The sequence below is a fragment of the Petaurus breviceps genome, unplaced genomic scaffold, assembly GCF_028583685.1.
Source record: "Petaurus breviceps papuanus isolate PSGF00001 unplaced genomic scaffold, PetGlider_PUasm1.0 90919, whole genome shotgun sequence".
NCBI classification, from domain to species: domain Eukaryota; kingdom Metazoa; phylum Chordata; class Mammalia; order Diprotodontia; family Petauridae; genus Petaurus; species Petaurus breviceps.
Window position 1 is genome coordinate 11,997,020 of NW_027187378.1, and position 17,731 is coordinate 12,014,750.

At 40.9% G+C, this 17,731-nt stretch overlaps 1 protein-coding gene across 3 annotated transcripts in view; it reads left to right on the top strand.

Moving 5' to 3' along the window:
- The first annotated feature begins 2,511 nt into the window (after nt 1–2,511).
- Nucleotides 2,512–17,731, top strand: part of SLC24A3 (solute carrier family 24 member 3) — a 783,926-nt gene continuing 768,706 nt past the window's right edge. For 2 of the 3 annotated variants that reach the window (XM_069075480.1, XM_069075481.1), the window contains exon 1: nt 4,440–5,287. In XM_069075480.1, the coding sequence (XP_068931581.1) occupies nt 4,930–5,287 (358 nt within the window). In that variant the 5' untranslated portion in view covers nt 4,440–4,929. Of the gene's footprint in view, nt 2,608–4,439; nt 5,288–17,731 lie in introns of those variants that run through there. The other variant, XM_069075482.1, reaches the window with a different exon arrangement.

Here is a 17,731-nt window from a genome sequence, read left to right on the forward strand (position 1 = left end):
TTAAACATATTTCTACTTTAGTCATACTGTGAAAGAAGAATCAGAACAAAAGTGAAAAACCATGAGAAAGAAAAAAAAAGAGACGATACTATACTTCAATCTGCATTCATAGTTCTTTCTCTGAATATGGATAGCATTTTCCATCATGAATCTTTTGGAATTGTCTTAGATAATTGCATTGCTGAGAAGGGCTAATTCTATCAAAGTTGCTCATTGAACAATGTTATTGTTATCATGTATAATGTTCTCCTGGTTCTGCTCACTTCACTCAGCATCAGTTCATGTAAATCTTTTTAGTTTTTTCTGAAATCTGCTTGCTTATCATTTCTTTTAAAGCAATAGTATTGGGGTGGCTAGGTGGCACAGTGAATAGAGCACTGGCCCTCGGGTCAGAAGGACCTGAGTTCAAATCCGACCTCAGACACTTAACACTTACTAGCCATGTGACCTTGGGCAAATCCCAAGGTTAACCCAGTTGCCCTTCCTTCCCCCCTTCAAAAAGCAAAAAAACACACAAAAAAAAACCAACAAAAAAAATAGTATTCCATTCAGGTAATGACTTTAGCTAGGCTATGTTCTTCTGTACATTATGACAAAGACTGTGTACAGATATGTCCAAACAAAACACAACATGTATTTCCTTTGTCTTTGAAATGTTGCTTTCTCTGCTTAGCAGCTGACTAGTAGTATATTGTGTACCCACTGAGATGTTTCCCTTCTATTACTCTGATGCTGACAGATGACCTGTGTGATCTTAGGTGATTTGACATCTCTGGGCTTCAATTTCCTATATAATACACAAACATTTTATGAATATAGGCCAGTTAAAATTTGGTTTAGGTTGTATCTAAGTTATTCAATGGTTCCATACAGCAACATTTAGGGTGTTCTGCACTATTGTGTTGAAGAGCAAAGTAAAAAAGGAAATGTGGATTTGAGAAGGTTTGGAAGTGCTAGATGGGGCATACGCTCAAGAACATGCCCCCAAAGAATTTATCTGCTCACTTGTGGCATTCCTCTGACTATGGTTTTTCTTTGTTTTTAATTTATTAATGAACATCTAATCTCATTTTCCTTTTCTTTGTTCCCTTGGACTGCATCTGCACAGGGTTACCAGATCAACCATTTTGAATGAATTGACTTGTCAAACAACTGATTGTTTCTTCCCCCAGAGACTTGATGAAAATCACCTGGTTGTTTTACCAGTTACCTAGACAACAGCCTTGTTTATGCCCAGTAAACTACTGTTAGTTATGGACACTCAGATTTTCTGGAGAGGGAAGTTACCCTGAAAATGTAGTGCATGAAAGTATGTGTTTTCCTAACTCAGATAAGATACCTTGATTATGTTGATGGAAGGTTTGCCTTGGGCTCTGATAATTCCAGTGGATGTGTAGGCAGGAAGCTTTTATGATTTTGATATCAATTCAATGATTATAAAAAAAAAACCCAACTGGGTTATATTGCCTCTCAACAGGCCAAGATATCCTGGACATCTCAGAGTTGAAACTAAGATGTTTATACAAAAATCAAAATGGGATATAGAGGAGAAAAAGAAGATGAGGTAGTTCCTACACACAAATATGCCAAAAACAAAACAATACAAACTACTAGGATTTCTATTTAAATTTTTTTCTTCATGCTCCTTTGGGGCAAAATCCAAAAAGAAATATTACAAATAAAAATAAAAATGACAAAGCTCTATGCGTGTGCGCGTGTTTGTTCCTGCTCATTTTTTATGATGGCCAGGAGTGAGGGGGCAAGGAGACAGGTTCATAATTTCAATTTATTACTCCCCCCTCTCCTTCCAAGATTCCTATTCATGAGTCATGGGGGGAAACTGCCATACACAGAAATGTATAGTTTGGAGGGTAGGGAGAGTAAAGTAGACAAAAATAAAAAGCTTTCCTCTCAGATGTAGTACCCACTGAGATGTTTCCCTTCTATTTCTCCCACACTGACAGATGACTTAATAGCCTCCTCAACCCTGTAACTTGACTATCTGTGGAAGGGGACAAAGAGGAGATTCTTTATTCTGCAGGCCTTTCCCTAGTTGAAGACCCTATCCATCTTACTAAGTTACTATGAGATGTAACATGCTATGAAATAGCTGACTAGAACCCCTCTTCCCTCCCTCCCCCTCACATTTCCATTCTTCCCTAATAAGTTAGCTGTTTGGAAAACTCCTCTGCTTTTCTTCAAATCTCCTTTAATCTTCAAATCTTCCCAGGAAGCCTGCCAAAAAAATTTCAGGTTAAATGAATTTTTTCTGTGAGCCACGGGAGTGAAGGATAGCTGGGGGGCCCAAGCCGAAGATGAATTCCTTGAAGCTGACAGTTAACTTGTTTGCCCTTTCTTGTTTCCTGTAGTCCCCCTCCTCCTTGTCCAATCACCAATTGTTCTTTCACTTCTGTCCACATGCATTCCTCAACCCCTCCAGAAATAGTTAAATCTGTCTTAGCCCCCTTAAACTGCTTCTTATTTCTTTTTAGATGCAACTAAGTGCAAAATCTGAAATGCTTCCTTGAGTTACCTGAAAAGTAGAGTGGTTAAAATTTCTGAAACTAGAACTACTTTTTCCCTCTTCTGGAAACTTATCAGATCAAGGTAAGTCTCATTGCTGAATTATCAAACCACATTCCCTTGGGGATATAGTATTTATTTTTCAATCGTCATGACTACCTGGCACCCTTGAGCAATCCTACAGTAGCAATGCATATATCTACCTGGCCCAGAGGGGATGAGACAAACTGAGGCAAAAGAAAGGCATGAGCTAGGATCTAGAGGTGCTGATGAGTTACTCCTTCCAATCATAGCTAGGCAGGGATAGGGTGGAGGGTGGAGAGAAGAGAGAAGAAAGAGGTAATATTTTGTAGAAAAGAAAGTGACCTTTTTGAGTTGTCTGTTGCTAGAATCAGTACTGATAAGAAATCAGTTGTATGAGTGGGGTAGGGGGGAAATCCTGGCTTGAGCAGGTGCAGTGCATTCTGTAGTCCTGCCAGAATCAGGAAGTCAGGATCAATGTGGATCCTCCCTACCTTCCAAGTGTGAAATCATGCCAGGAGTTTCCCTTCATCCTTTCTCCCTACAGCTTACTGATTCAATCTGATCCTATCTGAGATAATCACACAGACACAGTATCCCTTGTTTGCCCAGGATCCACTTTGGAATGAGTCCTTTTGTTTTCAACACCAAGAGTGAAGGCTTTTTTTTTTTTTGTGAGGCAGGGCATGAGGGAGGGGGCTATGGCATTTCTACCTCATGGAGTTCCCACCAATCTAGTCACCCTAGAGGGACACAAGGCTAGAAAAGGGAGGTGATTCCAAAAGATCAATCCTGAGTTACTTAGGCTTCTTTTTAAATTAGATGCTAAGTGTGGATTCCCTACCTCCTTGTTTTGCCAGGACAGACCCCCACAAAATTATTTGGGGGGGTGTGTACAACTATGAAAGGTACTTAGTAAGGGTGTAAGTGAACATAGCAACATTTCTGCTGTTAGATGGGGGCCCAGTCAATTTTATACCTAGTTTACAGAGAGTAATATTCCTTTCCATGCATCCCCCTCCCCCAAAGGTGCTCAGAGATAGCTGTGATGCCAGTTTCATTTGGCCTAACAGGGCAACTGTTTTTCTTGGGTGGGGAAACAACCACTACTAGCAAAAAGAGCAGTGGGCCTGTGTGTGGGGAGAGGGGTCATATTGCCTTCTTCAAGTGAGATCCACAGAGCCCAGAAAATGAATGGATGGTGATGGATGCTCCAAAGAGGGAAGGGTGGGGGGAACTCAGGCGGTTACCGAAGGTGGCAAGAAGGATCAGGACAGAATGTCTTCTTGTCCTGGTTTAGGGGAGTCCTGGAGGATCTTCGTGGGGGAAGGGGTCAAGGGAAGGAGCAGATGGAGAGTGGAGGTGGTGAAGGGGAGCTCCCACAGTTCTCCCACTTGGGGTAGTGACACCCAGTGGGGAGAAGAGGTTGGGTCAATGGGAGACCCCAGGAAGCTCACGGGTAATTGGAAAGTTTCGGGTGGATTTTTTCTCTAAGACACCTCTTTTTCTTGCCTCTGTGTATGTTTATTTCTGTGTGTTCTTCCTCATCCACTTCCCTCTCATTCCTACCTCCATCCCCAGCCCAGACGGCAACATCTCTGGGCTCCCACCCTCTTCCTTTTTCTTTTTCTTCTTCTTCTCCCCCCCACCCCCCAGCACACACACACACACACACACACACACACACACACACACACACACACACACACACACACACACACACACACACACACACACCCCTCTCTCTCTCTTTCTCTTCCACCCTGATTCAGGCTGCGCTGGCAAGACCCGGGGCTGCATCCATGGCAAACCCTCCTCCTCCTCTCCTCCTCCTCCTCTTTCTTCTTCTCCTCCTCCTCCTCCTCCTCTCCTCCTCCCTTCGCCTCCCCACGCCTCCGCCGCCACCTCCGCTGCCCGGGTCCCGAGCCTCCGTCCTTCTCCTCCCGGCTGTGTTCTCTTTCAAGGGGAGGAAGCGGCGATAGCTCTAGTACCATGGATTAGGAAGACTTGGTCTAGTAGCTCCTGCCTTTGCACAGGCTTGAAGAGGGGGCGGGCAGGCAAGCAGGCGGGGTGGGTTTGGCGAGCAGAGCGAGGGAGCAAGCAAGCAAGCAAGAGGAAAATCCAGGGGCTCCCGTGAGCCTGCCCCGTGGAGTTTGCAAGCAGCTGATTCTTCCTCGTGTGCACCTATAGACCCTGGGAGTCCGGACCCTGTTTTTGCCCCCACCACCCCTTCCTTGGGCTCTTCTCCCTGCTCGACAGCAGAAGAGAGGGAGCGAGAGCGAGGAGTGTGCGAGTGAGTGTGTGTGAGCGCGCGCGCGTGTGTGCGCGCGTGTGAGTGTGTGTGTGCGCGTGTGTCTGTGTGTGTGTGTACGCAGGGAAAAGCTAATGGATGTAGTGAAGCTGGCGCTGGAGAAGGGGAGCGGGCAGCAGGCTCCGGCTGTGGTTGCAGCTGTTGCTCAGGCTCCAGCCCCGGCTCCAGCTCGGGCTCTGGATCCAGCTCGGGCTCCGGCTCCGGCACAGGCTCCAGCTCCGGCTCCAGCTCGCCGCCGCCTACCCCTCCTGCCCGGGCCACCACCACCGCTGCTGCCCCTCCGGCAGTCAGAGATGCTGCCGCTCCTGCCCAGCAACCAGCACCGGCTCCGGGCTCGAAGGAAAAGAAAGGAGCTGCTGCTGGGCCAGGTCTGCTTCCTGGGCTCTTTCTTGCTGCTCCTCTCGTCCCTGGGTAACTGGGCTGATAAAGCCGGTGAGTTTCTGCCGGAGTTGGCGTTTCGGATCGCAGGGGACTCTCGAGGCATCTCCTTGGGGTTGACTCTGTGTGTGTGTGTGTGTGTGTGTGTGTGTGCGCGCGTGTGTGTACTAAGGGTGGGGGGCAACAGGAGTGGGGGGTTGGACTGATTTCAGTATGGATTGTGTTTGAGTCAAGGTGTTCCTGACATGGTGGGATAGGAGATAGGGGATGGGGACTGCGGTCACCAGGAGCAATCACCCTCACTCTTTCTGAGCTGTGCTTTACCAACCCCCACCCCCACCCCCAGCCCAGCATTGTCGGGAGAGTGCTGGAGAATGGGGGGCTCAGTAGAGTGAGGAGCAGGCAAAGGACCCTAACCTGTCTGTGTGGTCAGATACCTCCGGCAGAGGAGGTATTGAACGGGAGGTGACAGAGGACAGGGGAAGCCAGGGGGAACTGGAGAATCGTTTGGATCTGTTGGTATTGGTCTGGAATTGTTGGGAATGCCCATCTTGGGCTCGTCACACATTCTTTATCTTTTTGCCTGTCCCTCCCCATCTCCCGTTTTTTGAAATGGAAAGGGGAAACACAATTTCCCTCCCAACAGAAACCCTTCAAAGTGACCCAAAGAATAACCCATTCACCCCGACAAATAAAGTTACCCTTGTAGGTTTCTAAAAGCTGTGCTTTCCTACATGCATCTGTGTTTAGTTCTTAGTGACACCTTTCTAAGGTAACCACCTGTAAACCCCATGGGCATATGGAAAAGATGGAATGACTATTTTTTTTCTTAAATTCCTACACATAAGACTATGCTGGCTTTTCTGTGGATGAGGGGAGCAGAAATCATCAAAGCCCACCTTTGCCAAGCAGGCTCATGCTGTCAGAGAACAAGGCTAACTTTTAGTGGAAGGAAACTGTTAACCCTTCATTAGCAGAGTTTATAAGCCATCTTAGTTCCTTTAAACTATCCATCAGCAAGACATCTTTTCCTGCGCTTGGGTTTTTCATTCTTCTGACTTATATTTTGGTAATCCAGTCTGATCCTTTTCAAAATGATACTTTTTCTTGCAGCTCTCAGGACTGGACTCTACTGCCTGAATCTAGTAATTAATTTCATCCCTGTCACCCACTAATTCTCTTTGCTCTGTAAATTAGCCACTGCTCTAAACTGCACTCTCTCTCTCTCTCTCTCTCTCTCTCTCTCTCTCTCTCTCTCTCTCTCTCTCTCTCTCTCTCTCTCTCTCTCTTTCTCTCTCTGTCTCTGTCTCTCTCTCTCTGTCTCTGTCTCTCTCTCTCTCTGTCTCTGTCTGTCTGTCTCTCTCAACCTGGGTTCTTCTTAGGCAGAAATAGCCCATGGAGAAGAATTTTACTTGGGACAGTGTTCACTGAAAACTGCATTTAACCCAAGGTATTTAGTTGCCTCAGAAATTAAGGTTTCAGGAAGAGCAGTTTCTGTAGAACTGACCATTCTGTGTTCTGTGTCTCTAATGACACTTTTAATAGTAAAACCTCAAAATACTTGTGAAAAATAAAGTCACAATTAAGGACTAATACAGTGGGAAAAACACTGGCATTAGAAATAGAAGACCTGGGATCAAATCTGAGTTTTGCCAATTACTGTCTGTGTGACTTTGGGGTAGTCACTTAATCTCATTGGATCCTACTTTCCTCATCTATAAAATGAGGAGTTTAGATTAAATGGCCTCTAGCTCTAAATTGAGGATCATAGGAGCCTTAGCATAAAGTTATATGGAAAATAACATTAATTTAATTTGGTGATGGTAGAAAGCTTTCACAGTGTCTAAAAACTGGGATAGCTAAATGTTGGAAAGATGGGATTATAACCCATTCAAGACAAATGATCAGTATTGGAGTTCGGAATGCAGATTTTCTTCACCAGACTTCACCATCAATGGTCCTTTTCCCACAGAACCAAGTCACTATTCTTTCATTTTTTCCTGAAGTGCTTTCATTCTGCAAACATTGTCATCAGGAAGGAGGTTGTGCTTGTTAAGAGTGAAGAAAAAGTAGCTTTCCAAATGTGGGTTCATGAGATGCCAAAGGATTGGTTGATTGGCTAATTCTCATTAAGAAAAATTCATCACTAACCCCCCTTTTAATCCTTCCAACTTTTATGAGGTAAAAAAGTTTATAGGTGGGTTGTTTTTTTTTTTTTTGGTTGTTTTTTGGCTTTCAGGAGGGACCATTCCAAATAAATTACATCTTATCCATTTGTTCCTCCAGTTTTCATGTTTATGCTTTGTGACTCATATAGTTCCGTCCACTTTCCAGGGTTTAAAAGACATTTCTAATTTCAAAAAATGAGAATATGAGCCATACAGTTCAATCTATCTACTGCAGGAGGCTGCATGCCCTTAGGGAAAAGTGGCATGCTTGTGGTCACTAAGGGAACTGATGTTTGATGATGAGTATGCCATTTTGAAATGATTTCCTAAGGAGTGACGTTTCTTTTCAGGTAGTTACCGACTCACATATGACTTGATGTCCCATTCCATCCTCTTGATCAACCTTTCTCTCCCATTTCTTTTCCTTTCTCCCATTTTTCTTTTTAGTAGCGAGAACACATGATATTCCAAATCTTATCTCCTGACCTATGAAGTAGCATGTAACATGTGTAGTTGAAGATCAGACAGAAAAGAGTAGGCAAGGTTAAGAAGAACACTGTGCTTCATGAGTTAATTTCCTCCCAAAAGAAATGTTGTTTGTGGTTCTGTCTAATCGCTTTTCCCAAAATCAAATATTGATCATTCCAGTGCATAGTGAGCCATGTAGGGATTTTGTAGCAAGGTACAATCTTTCAGTATAATCCTCTGAGATTTATTTACACTGAAAAAGAATCTGTAAACTTTTTGTAAGTTTATGAAATTAAAGCATTTGGAAAGTGACTTTTGAAATGATAAACATCAAATCCCCTACATATATTAGTCCATAAGAAAACCATATAATAGGGAATTCCCTGGCCTTGGAGTCAGAAGACCAGCACTGCCCCCTGTGTGATAGGAAGCTATTTTACTTCTCTGACTTCAGTTTCTTCAACTATAAAATGAAGGAGTTAAACTGGATATCTTTAAGGTCCCTTCCATCCCTGAATCCAATGATTCTTTTAATGTAATAATGAAAACTAAAATTCAGCCCTATTTCAAAGCCTGGACTCAGTGAGACTCAGAGAGACTGAATGATTTGCTTAGTCACACAGCAATGAGAGCCAGGATCTGAACCCTAGAATTTTGACTCCTCATACATGCCCTTCTTTGTCACTCAAGTCAAACTAACACACACACACACACATTCTGCCTAATGATCTAAGCTAATGTTTTATTTATTTGCCATTAAAGACATGTGTCGAGATTGTTGTTACTTCTAAACATAAGCTAATGTAATGGCTTAGATACTTGCACTTTGTGTGTAGTGATTTGTTTAAAAAATAGAACTCCTTTAGACAAGTCAAAATAAAAAATGTATGACAGAGATCATGTTACATCATCACCTTATCATTCTATGAGACTTCTGGATTCATGACTACTACCTCAATCCAACCTAGATTGGTTTCTTCTTTGTAGGGATACTTAATTAGCACAAGAATTTGTTAAGTAACCCTGCAGGTCAGGAATGGATGAAACCTTGAAGCCTTCTTTATAGAAGTTCAGTGATTTGGTTTCCCTCTCCTCCTGACACCTGACACCAACGTCACATTTTCTGTGTTCTTCTTTCGAAGTTTACTGGAGAAATAATGATACTAATTACAACTTCCATTTATAGACTACATTATAGTTTACAAAATTCTTTCACATGTATGATTTTATCTGATCCTCAAAACTATCCTGTGAAGTTGGAAGTACAAGTGTCATTAACTGAATTTTATGGATAGAGAAGTCTCAGAGAGGAAGGGGAGTGTCAGAGAAGCTAAGTGCCTTGACCAATGTCATATGAGTATAAGCTAGAGCCAATCTTGAATACCTGATCCTAGGTTTTATGAAGCACATATGCATATAGATATATACTGTTCATCATTTTCATGTGTTGATTAAACATCTTCATCCTCAAGAAGAAACCAAGCTGGATTGAATGTAGGTAATGATTATGAGTATGTCAATATACAAGATTAAAAAAAAACCTAATAGCAAATAAATTTGATTCTATCTATCTATCTATCATCTATCTATCTATCTATCTATCTATCTATCTATCTATCTATCTATCTATCTATCTATCTATCTATCTACCTATCTATCTATCTATCTATATTTGGGAGGGGGTATTCTGAAACTGCAGTTTCACTGATATAGGGAACTCCCTTGAGGAAATATTCTCTATGAATGCAGCTCAACAATTGTGCTACAGTTTTAGGAAATTGCCTGCTGATTTTGTACTGAGAGATTAAGTTATTTACATGGGCTCACATAGCCACTCTATATCAGAGGTGGTAACTCTTGAGGCCAACTATCTATAAATTATGGTACACTTAACCTATGACTTGTGACTCAATTCTTTGGGCTTATACTAAGCAGATTCATTTTTGGCAGCAGCCACCAAATCATATCTCTTTGATATATTTTGTTCATAGTCAGAAATTCTCTCAGAGAACTCCCTGAAGAGTTTGAATATAGCTCATATCTAGGTCTCCATTGGTATTGGAAAGAGGGTTCTTAGATCCTATGCATTCATTCAAAGTAGCAATGTAATCAGTATGGTATATAGCCTTTGTTTCACTTTACAGAAAATGTGGAAAATATATAATGGCATATAATTGCCTGTAAACAGTTATAATCTCCCTCCCTCCCAAGGAAATCAAATTTGTCGTTACTAGAGTTGAAGTCCCTAGGTCATTGAGGTGAGTCCAGCTTTCATTCTGGGGACACAGACAAGCCTCTAGTCTGATGATAATACTCTAAGGGGTTGAACTCTTCTGGAAGGAAATGAACTCAGGGTTACTCAAAAGGTTACCCCCTTTTCCTTTCCCATCCATCCAAGTAACTTGTAGTAATGGTCATGGGCAAAAACCAAGTCTTAGTTCCCTTATATCATGACTTATTCCCTTACTGTGAATGTTGTTTACTTTAATTATCTTCTTTAGAAGTTAATATTAAGGCACCCCCCCCCAACACACACACTATTGCTTTAGATTCCATGGTTGTCTTCTTTCTTTGAAGAAAAACCTTTCCATCTTGCCACCTCAATACTGGGTCATCCGATAACTGGGAATTATTTAGGAAAGCCCCACTTTTCTCTGTAGGGGGTTGGGATCAAGAACTCTTGAACCCTGAGGTAACCTCAAGGTTAGTGCTATCCAGGAATGCTCCCTTTTATTTCTAGACAATTAGGTACTTGAATTCTCAAACTTGGGATAGAAAAAGAAAGTCCATGGCTGGTACTTTCTTGGAAATGGTCTTTTTTCTTTCTATAGAACCAATACCCTAAGCTCTCCAGTTAGGCAACATGGTGAGAGCATATGACTCTCCCATGTGCCTCCACTGCAAGGTTCAGATAGGTTCAGAATAGGTGGTGTGTGTGTGTGTGTGTGTGTGTGTGTGTACATGCATGAGTGTGTAGAAGGGGAGGAGGCTGTCCACTTTTTAATTCTTATGCTCTGTGGTCTGACCAAAGGGGAAAAGGGGAAAAAGTCTAAAAGGCTCCAATTCTTCACCTCCCCTTGCCCCATTTTAAAATATAGGCTTAGTACAAAGGGGTCTTTGAAAATCCTGAGCCAGCCAGTTTACCCACAGTAGGCCGAAAACAACTTGAGTCAATTTGTTTATTCTTAAGGGGTAGCACAATAGATAGAGAGTGGGGCCTGGAGTTGGGAAGACCTGAGTTCAAATTTAGCCTCAGATACTAGCTATGTGACCCTGGTCAAATCACTTAACCTCTGCCTATCTCAGCTCCCTCAGTGAGGATAATAATAGCAACTACCTTCCAGGATTGTTATGAGGATCAAATGAGATGATATTTGTAATGTTTAGCAAAGGTTAGTAAGTTCTTGTTTGCTTCTTTCATTAATCGATAAAATAAAAAGTTCTAAATAGAAGCTTACCACCTTATAAAATAGATTATGGAACTCCCCAGGTCAATCCTCTACATATTGACATATATACACATCTGCTATATGTACATGTATATATGTATATGTATGTGTTATATTCATAAACACACATATGTACAAAAGTTGTTTGCTATTGAGTTTTTCTTTTAGCTTCTAAAATAAACATTGGTAATAACTGCATGCTTTGGGTGAACTTCCTGTGGATTTTTTTCTCTTAAAACACTCAACTAAATAATTTCCTTTCCAAGGTGGCAGCATGGAAAAATATACAGTCAGAGAACCTGAGTTTAAAACCTGACTGTACCACTTACTATGTGACTTTGGACAAGTAATTTAAATTCTTTGGACCCCTTTGGATCTGCCGAATAAGGGGGCTGGCTACATTACTCAAAGGTAGTACTTCCAGCTTGCCATATGTGATCCTCTGATTTGGTAAGAGGAAGACTAGAGCAAAAAGTAATTTTGGCACGGGACCAACTGTAATCATGATTTCTAGAAGGTCCATTGGGTGGTAGGTAATCCCAGTTTCAGAATAGAGGATTAATTTTTAAAAATGGACATAAAAATGACAACAATGTGTTTAAGGATGAACTGAAGAGCTTTATTTGGCTTGTCTCTTATTACTTTTTGAGTTGACTCCATTGCTTAAGATAGATATGAATTCATGATGGGGAGATTTCTGTTTCAAGGGCAATAATTAGATGCAAAGTTATAGAAAGAGAATGAGAGGCTTGAGAATGCTGAGGAGATTCTGGTCTTATATTGCCTTTTTCAGTTAAAATCTATAGTAAAGAAGCAACAGAATGTTGGAATCAGAGCAACAATATTTTAGAAACACATTTGGTTTTAAACTTTTCTATTTTCTGCATAAACATATATAGATATGTCTTTCCTCCTGGCTTTTCTTAGCTGTCTCCTGAACCAGATTTTTTTTTCAGAGATTTCTTTAACTGTCTAGCTTCACATTCTTTTAGGAAGATTCCTTTAACCTACAGGGATAGCAAAACCTAGAAGGATTTCAAAGCCAGTATTTGCAAAGAGATTTCTAGAATCGTGGAGGTTAATTTGACAGTACGCAATTTTGGCAACTCCATTTGACTTCAAGGGGAGTCATGAGTATGAGGAAAGGAGAGCTGAGATAGTGTGGGTCAGGATGAGGAGAGATTTTATCTCTGAATGTTCTAACAGCCAGAATATGAGACCTTGAATAGCAATGCATTTCATGTAGGGTAGGGGTTCTTACCCTTCTTATGTCATGAACCCCCTTGACTGCTGAAGTCCATGAACCCTCTTTCAGAGTGTTATTTTTAAGAAATTATAATTGAAAGAAATGCCCAATTTTAGTTAGAGGTTAGTGAAATTAAAAGTATTGTTTTCCACTCACCTTTTAAGTTCATATGTTCTCTGAAATCTATTCACAACCCTCTTGATCCAAGTTTAAAAAGACCTGATTTAGGGCCCTTAAAGGGTCAGTTGCAAATTGGGCCAAGGTATGAAAGTAAGAAAATTAATGTATATGTTCTCAGTCTAAGTAAAAAATGTACCTGTGAGTAAAGTGGGGGAAGGGTCTTACAGAGACCAGAAGAGAAGCAGAAACTGATTGTGTGAAAAAGAGGAATGTGCAGTATTAAACCCTTCTCTTAGTTCAAGAGACTGTCATGATCCCCACTGTGATCTGATCCAAGATACTCTTTGCAGACCTAAAAGATTGGGGATGGCAGAGGGCTAGAGATCACTCAGAGGAGCAATAGTTTAGGGCTATTTCTTCCACCTTTTAGCAAAGAAAAATTCATGCAACAGTTGGGGAGGGAGGTAGGAAAATAGTTTTAATTTCCTCAATTTTACTTCAAAATTTCCATGACCCCTCCACCTTTTTCCAAAAACCATTCAATATTCTGAGACTACCTGAGATAAAATGTATTAGTTCTATAAATTTATTTCAGGATTTCAAGTTTTCGGTGGCCAAATGAATTTTCTGACATCGTTATAGGTCATAGAGGTTGCTCTCTCCCCCTACTCCCTTCCCCTGCTCTAGACGGACATTTAGAGATGGGTCCCAGTGTCTTCATTTTACAGATGAGGAAACTGAAGTCCAGAGAGGGGAAATAACTGGTCTGAGAACACTCAGCTACCTAGTAGAATAGCCAGGACTACAATTCCAGGTATCCTGACTCCTCATTCATTGTTCTTGTCACTGTATCCCACTAAGTCTTGAAGGAAGTTAAAGGTGATGTAGCCCATCGCCTTTGAGATGATGTGTTCAGAAATTTGTAGAAATGGTCTTCTCCAAGCACAGTGGAATCTGGAATCTGGGCTGGTACAAATTGAAACCCATTTTTGCTCCTGAGCTATGATCCGTATACGGTGTCAGTACAAATCTGTTAAATGCCTACTATAAGCCAGGCACTGTGCTTAGGACTGGGGATACAAAGAAGGCAAAAGACAGTTCCTGCTCTCAAGGAGCTCACAATCTAATGGGGAGGACCATGTGCAAACAATCCACACATAAGTTATAGGCAGGTTATAGATAGGAGAAACTGGAAATAATCAATAGAAGGAAGATACTAGAATTGAGAGGGATTGGGTAGGCTAAGTGGTGCAGTGAATAGAGCACTGGCCCTGGAATCAGGAGGAGCTGAGTTAAAATTCAGCCTCAGACACTTTACACTTACTAGCTGTGTGACCTTGGACAAGTCACTTAATCCCCAATTCCCCCCCCCCCAAACAAAAAATTAAAAAAATAGAATTGAGAGGGATCAGGAAAGGATTCTTGCAGAAGGTGAGATTTTAGTTGGGACTTAAAGGAAGCCAGAGAAGCTGGGAGGCAGAGATGATTGTGGAGAACATTCCCGGCATGGAGGACAGCTGGTGAAAATGGCCACTTGAATGTGCTTGTGTGAACTTGGGTGGTTTTCTTATCTGTAAAATGGGAAGGGGGTTGAGTTCATAAAATCAAATGTGCCTCTTGCTTTAAAATTCTTTCATTTTGTGATTCTTTGATCCTAGGAATGTATTCCCTACTCACCACCACCTCTTAAAATCTTTAGCTTCCTTCAAGACTCAGGCCAGGTACCGTAACATCCATTGATCCCTCCTCCCCCCAGCACTTGTTAGTACTTGAGTCCTTATATTTGTATTTTTTATATTATTCTGTATTTTAACATTATTTGGCATTTTCATATTGTCATAGATTATGAAACCTCCCAGAAGAATGTAATTGATCTGAGGGCAGGTGCTATTTAGTTTTTCTTTTCTTTGTAATCATGGAAATTAGCATGGTACCTTGTACATAATGGATGCCTAATACATGGCCCTTTGAATTGAACTGATGTGTCGAGGAGTGGAGGGTAGGATCCTTATATGACATGATTTCAAGGTCTACTGCAAAACTTGTCCCAGGAGTATTACCTCAAAGTTTCCTGATAGTCTTTTAGTAGAAGATAAAGACATAATTAGAGATAAGTTTTAAAAATGAAAATACTCCTTGGTTAGGGGACAAAATGGCATGTTCATACTATGGCACAGATTATTGATAGCATGTTTGCTGGGGGTGGTGAGTGTGTAGGAAGCAGGGTACTGGTAGAAAGGGGAAATTTAGGAAGAGCACAGAAAGAAGCCGGGGAGCCTGAGGACAAACTTTGGTGTCTTAATTATTTCTAGACATCAGCATGTTGATTAAGGAGACTAGGGTAGAAAATGTTAGCTTGATTCAAATTGGCAACACTTCTGCTTGACCTGTTCACACCAGGTAGGCAATATCTCACCTTTTAACTTTAGCTTTTAACCTTAGACACGGAATCTCAAGTTTCTTACCATTTTGATAATCATATTTTCTGAAGCAAAATTTCAAACATACAGTTAATTGCCATGCTGCCATAATTAAACACATCTATTTATTTACCTATTCATGGAAGCTGATATTTGGGGCTTTAAGTCAGAGGAGTTATGCCATGGGCATTTATACTCAGTGCATAACTGTGGTCACACATCATTTGTACATAATCCTCATGAGCAATTATATGTCTAAACCTGTTTCCTCATCAGTAAAATGGGGGCAATCACTGGCTATGGTAGCTTCCTCACAGGGCTGTTGTGAGGATCATATATATATATATATATATATATATATATATATATATATAATGTATGTGAAGTACTTTGTAAACTATGGAGTACTGGCACTTAGCACAGTGCCTGGCTCATAGTAGGCTCTCAGTTAATGTTTATTGATTGATTGATATAGACATGTGGGTTTTATTATTGTTTTCCCATACCCTGTGGGTCTGCATTTTTCTAGAGCTCTTTTTTTTGACTTGTATATTTTTGTTGTATTTTCTCTTGACTAATGTGATTCATTCAGCTGGGTTTTTTTTTTCCTGAAATAGTAAAATGTCTAAGGTATTTGGTGGGAAGGAATCAGGACATAATATATTAAACTAGGGCTATCTCAGAGAATTGAGGAATTGTTTGTCTCTGGTGTGCCTTCTCAAATTAAAACATGGGAAATTCCTCATCAGAAGGGAAGAGCTGGGGAAGGGGCACAAGATTAGTGAGGAAGTTTGGGCTCGGTTCTTGCCTTTGCTTCCAATTTTGTCTCTAATGGTGGGATGAGGCATGTCAGTCAATAAGTATTTGTTAGTCAATAAACATGTATTAAATCCCTCCTAGGGGAAAGTGCCATGCTCAATATTAGGGGTACAAGAAAGATGTCTAAAGGACAGTCCTTGCCCTGCAGACTCTCCCAGTCCAATGAGTCACTTCATGTCATTTCACTTCACAAGCCTTCAGTTTCCTCCTCTGTAAAAGGAGGACATTTGACTAGATCAGGAGTTCTTTTTTTTTTTTTTTTTTAAAGCAATCGGGGTTAAGTAACTTGCTCAAGGTTACACGGCCAGGTGTTTCTGGGTGGGTGCTAAGTGTCTGAGCCTGGGATTCGATCTCCAGGTCTTCTCAACACTGGAGCCAGTGCTCTTACTCGCTGTGCTACCTGGCCGCCCCTCACATCAGGAGTTCTTAATAATAGCTAGTTTTGATATTGTTTGCAAAGCACTTTGAAAAATTATCTCATTTAGTTCTCACAACAACCCTGGGATATAGGTGCTATTATTTCTCTTTTATAGAAAAGGAAGTCTGAGAGTTGTTAAGTATAATTAGGTAGTTAGTGAGTATGTAAAGCAAGATTTGAGATTAGTTAGACCTTCCTGACTCCAAACACAGCACTCTTACCCTCTGCATCACCCAGCTGCCTCTAACCTTACTTTGGGCTTTGGATCCCTTTGGCAGCCAGTTGAAATCTATGAACCCCATTTAAAGAATAATGTTTTTAGATGCACAAAATATTAGAATGAAAAAGGAAATAAATTATATTAAAATTCCTCTATCAAATTAAAAAAATAAGTACACAGACTATAGACTAAGAATCCCTAGGCTACATGATCATTATCATCTTTTTTTTTCCATTTTTCAAATGCTTTATTAACTTCTGGTTTACATCATTAATTTCACCAGACATTGAGTTACAAATTTTCTCCCTGTTTTCCCCTACCCACCACCCCAAAATAGCAATCCCACAGGATATCCCCTCCTCCAATCTGCTCTCTCCCATATCTTCTCCCATACCCCCTTCGACTTTTCCAGTAGGGCATGGTGGATCTCTATGCCCCAGTGCCTGTATATCTTATTTCCCAATTACATGTAAAATAGTATTAATAATAGTATATATATATGTATATGTATATATGTGTGTGTATGTATATATGTGTGTGTGTGTGTGTGTGTATATATATATATATATATATATATATATATATATATATATATAATTTTAAACATTTGATTTTAAAATTTGCATTCCAGATACATTTCCTTCTTCCCTTGTCACCCTTACTGGGAAGATAAGCAGTTTAGTATAGGTTATAAATGTTTAGCTAATGCAAAACATTAACATAGTAGATATATTGTAAAAGACTGACTATATTTCCCTCCCTCCTATCCCACCCAACTTGTTCTGTTTTCTATTTTGATCCCGTCCCTTTTCAAAAGTGAATGCTTGCAACTTCCCTCCCCCCCAGCCTGCCCTCCCTTCTATCATCCCCCCTCTCATCCCCTTCCCCCCTACTCTCCTGTAGGGTGAGATCCCCTATTTAGTGTGTATTTCATTCCCTCCCTGAGCCAAATTCAATGAGAATAAGATTGACCTTTTGCCTTCCTATTCTTCCCCTCCATCATAACCATTTTCCCTTGCCTCTTCTTTATGAGATAGTTTACCCCATTCTGTCTCTCTCCATCTCCTCTCATTATATTCCTCTCTCATCTCTTAATTTCACCTTTTAAGTATAATCCCTTCCTTTTAAATTGGTCCTGTACCCTCTATCTATGTATACCTGTAAACATAT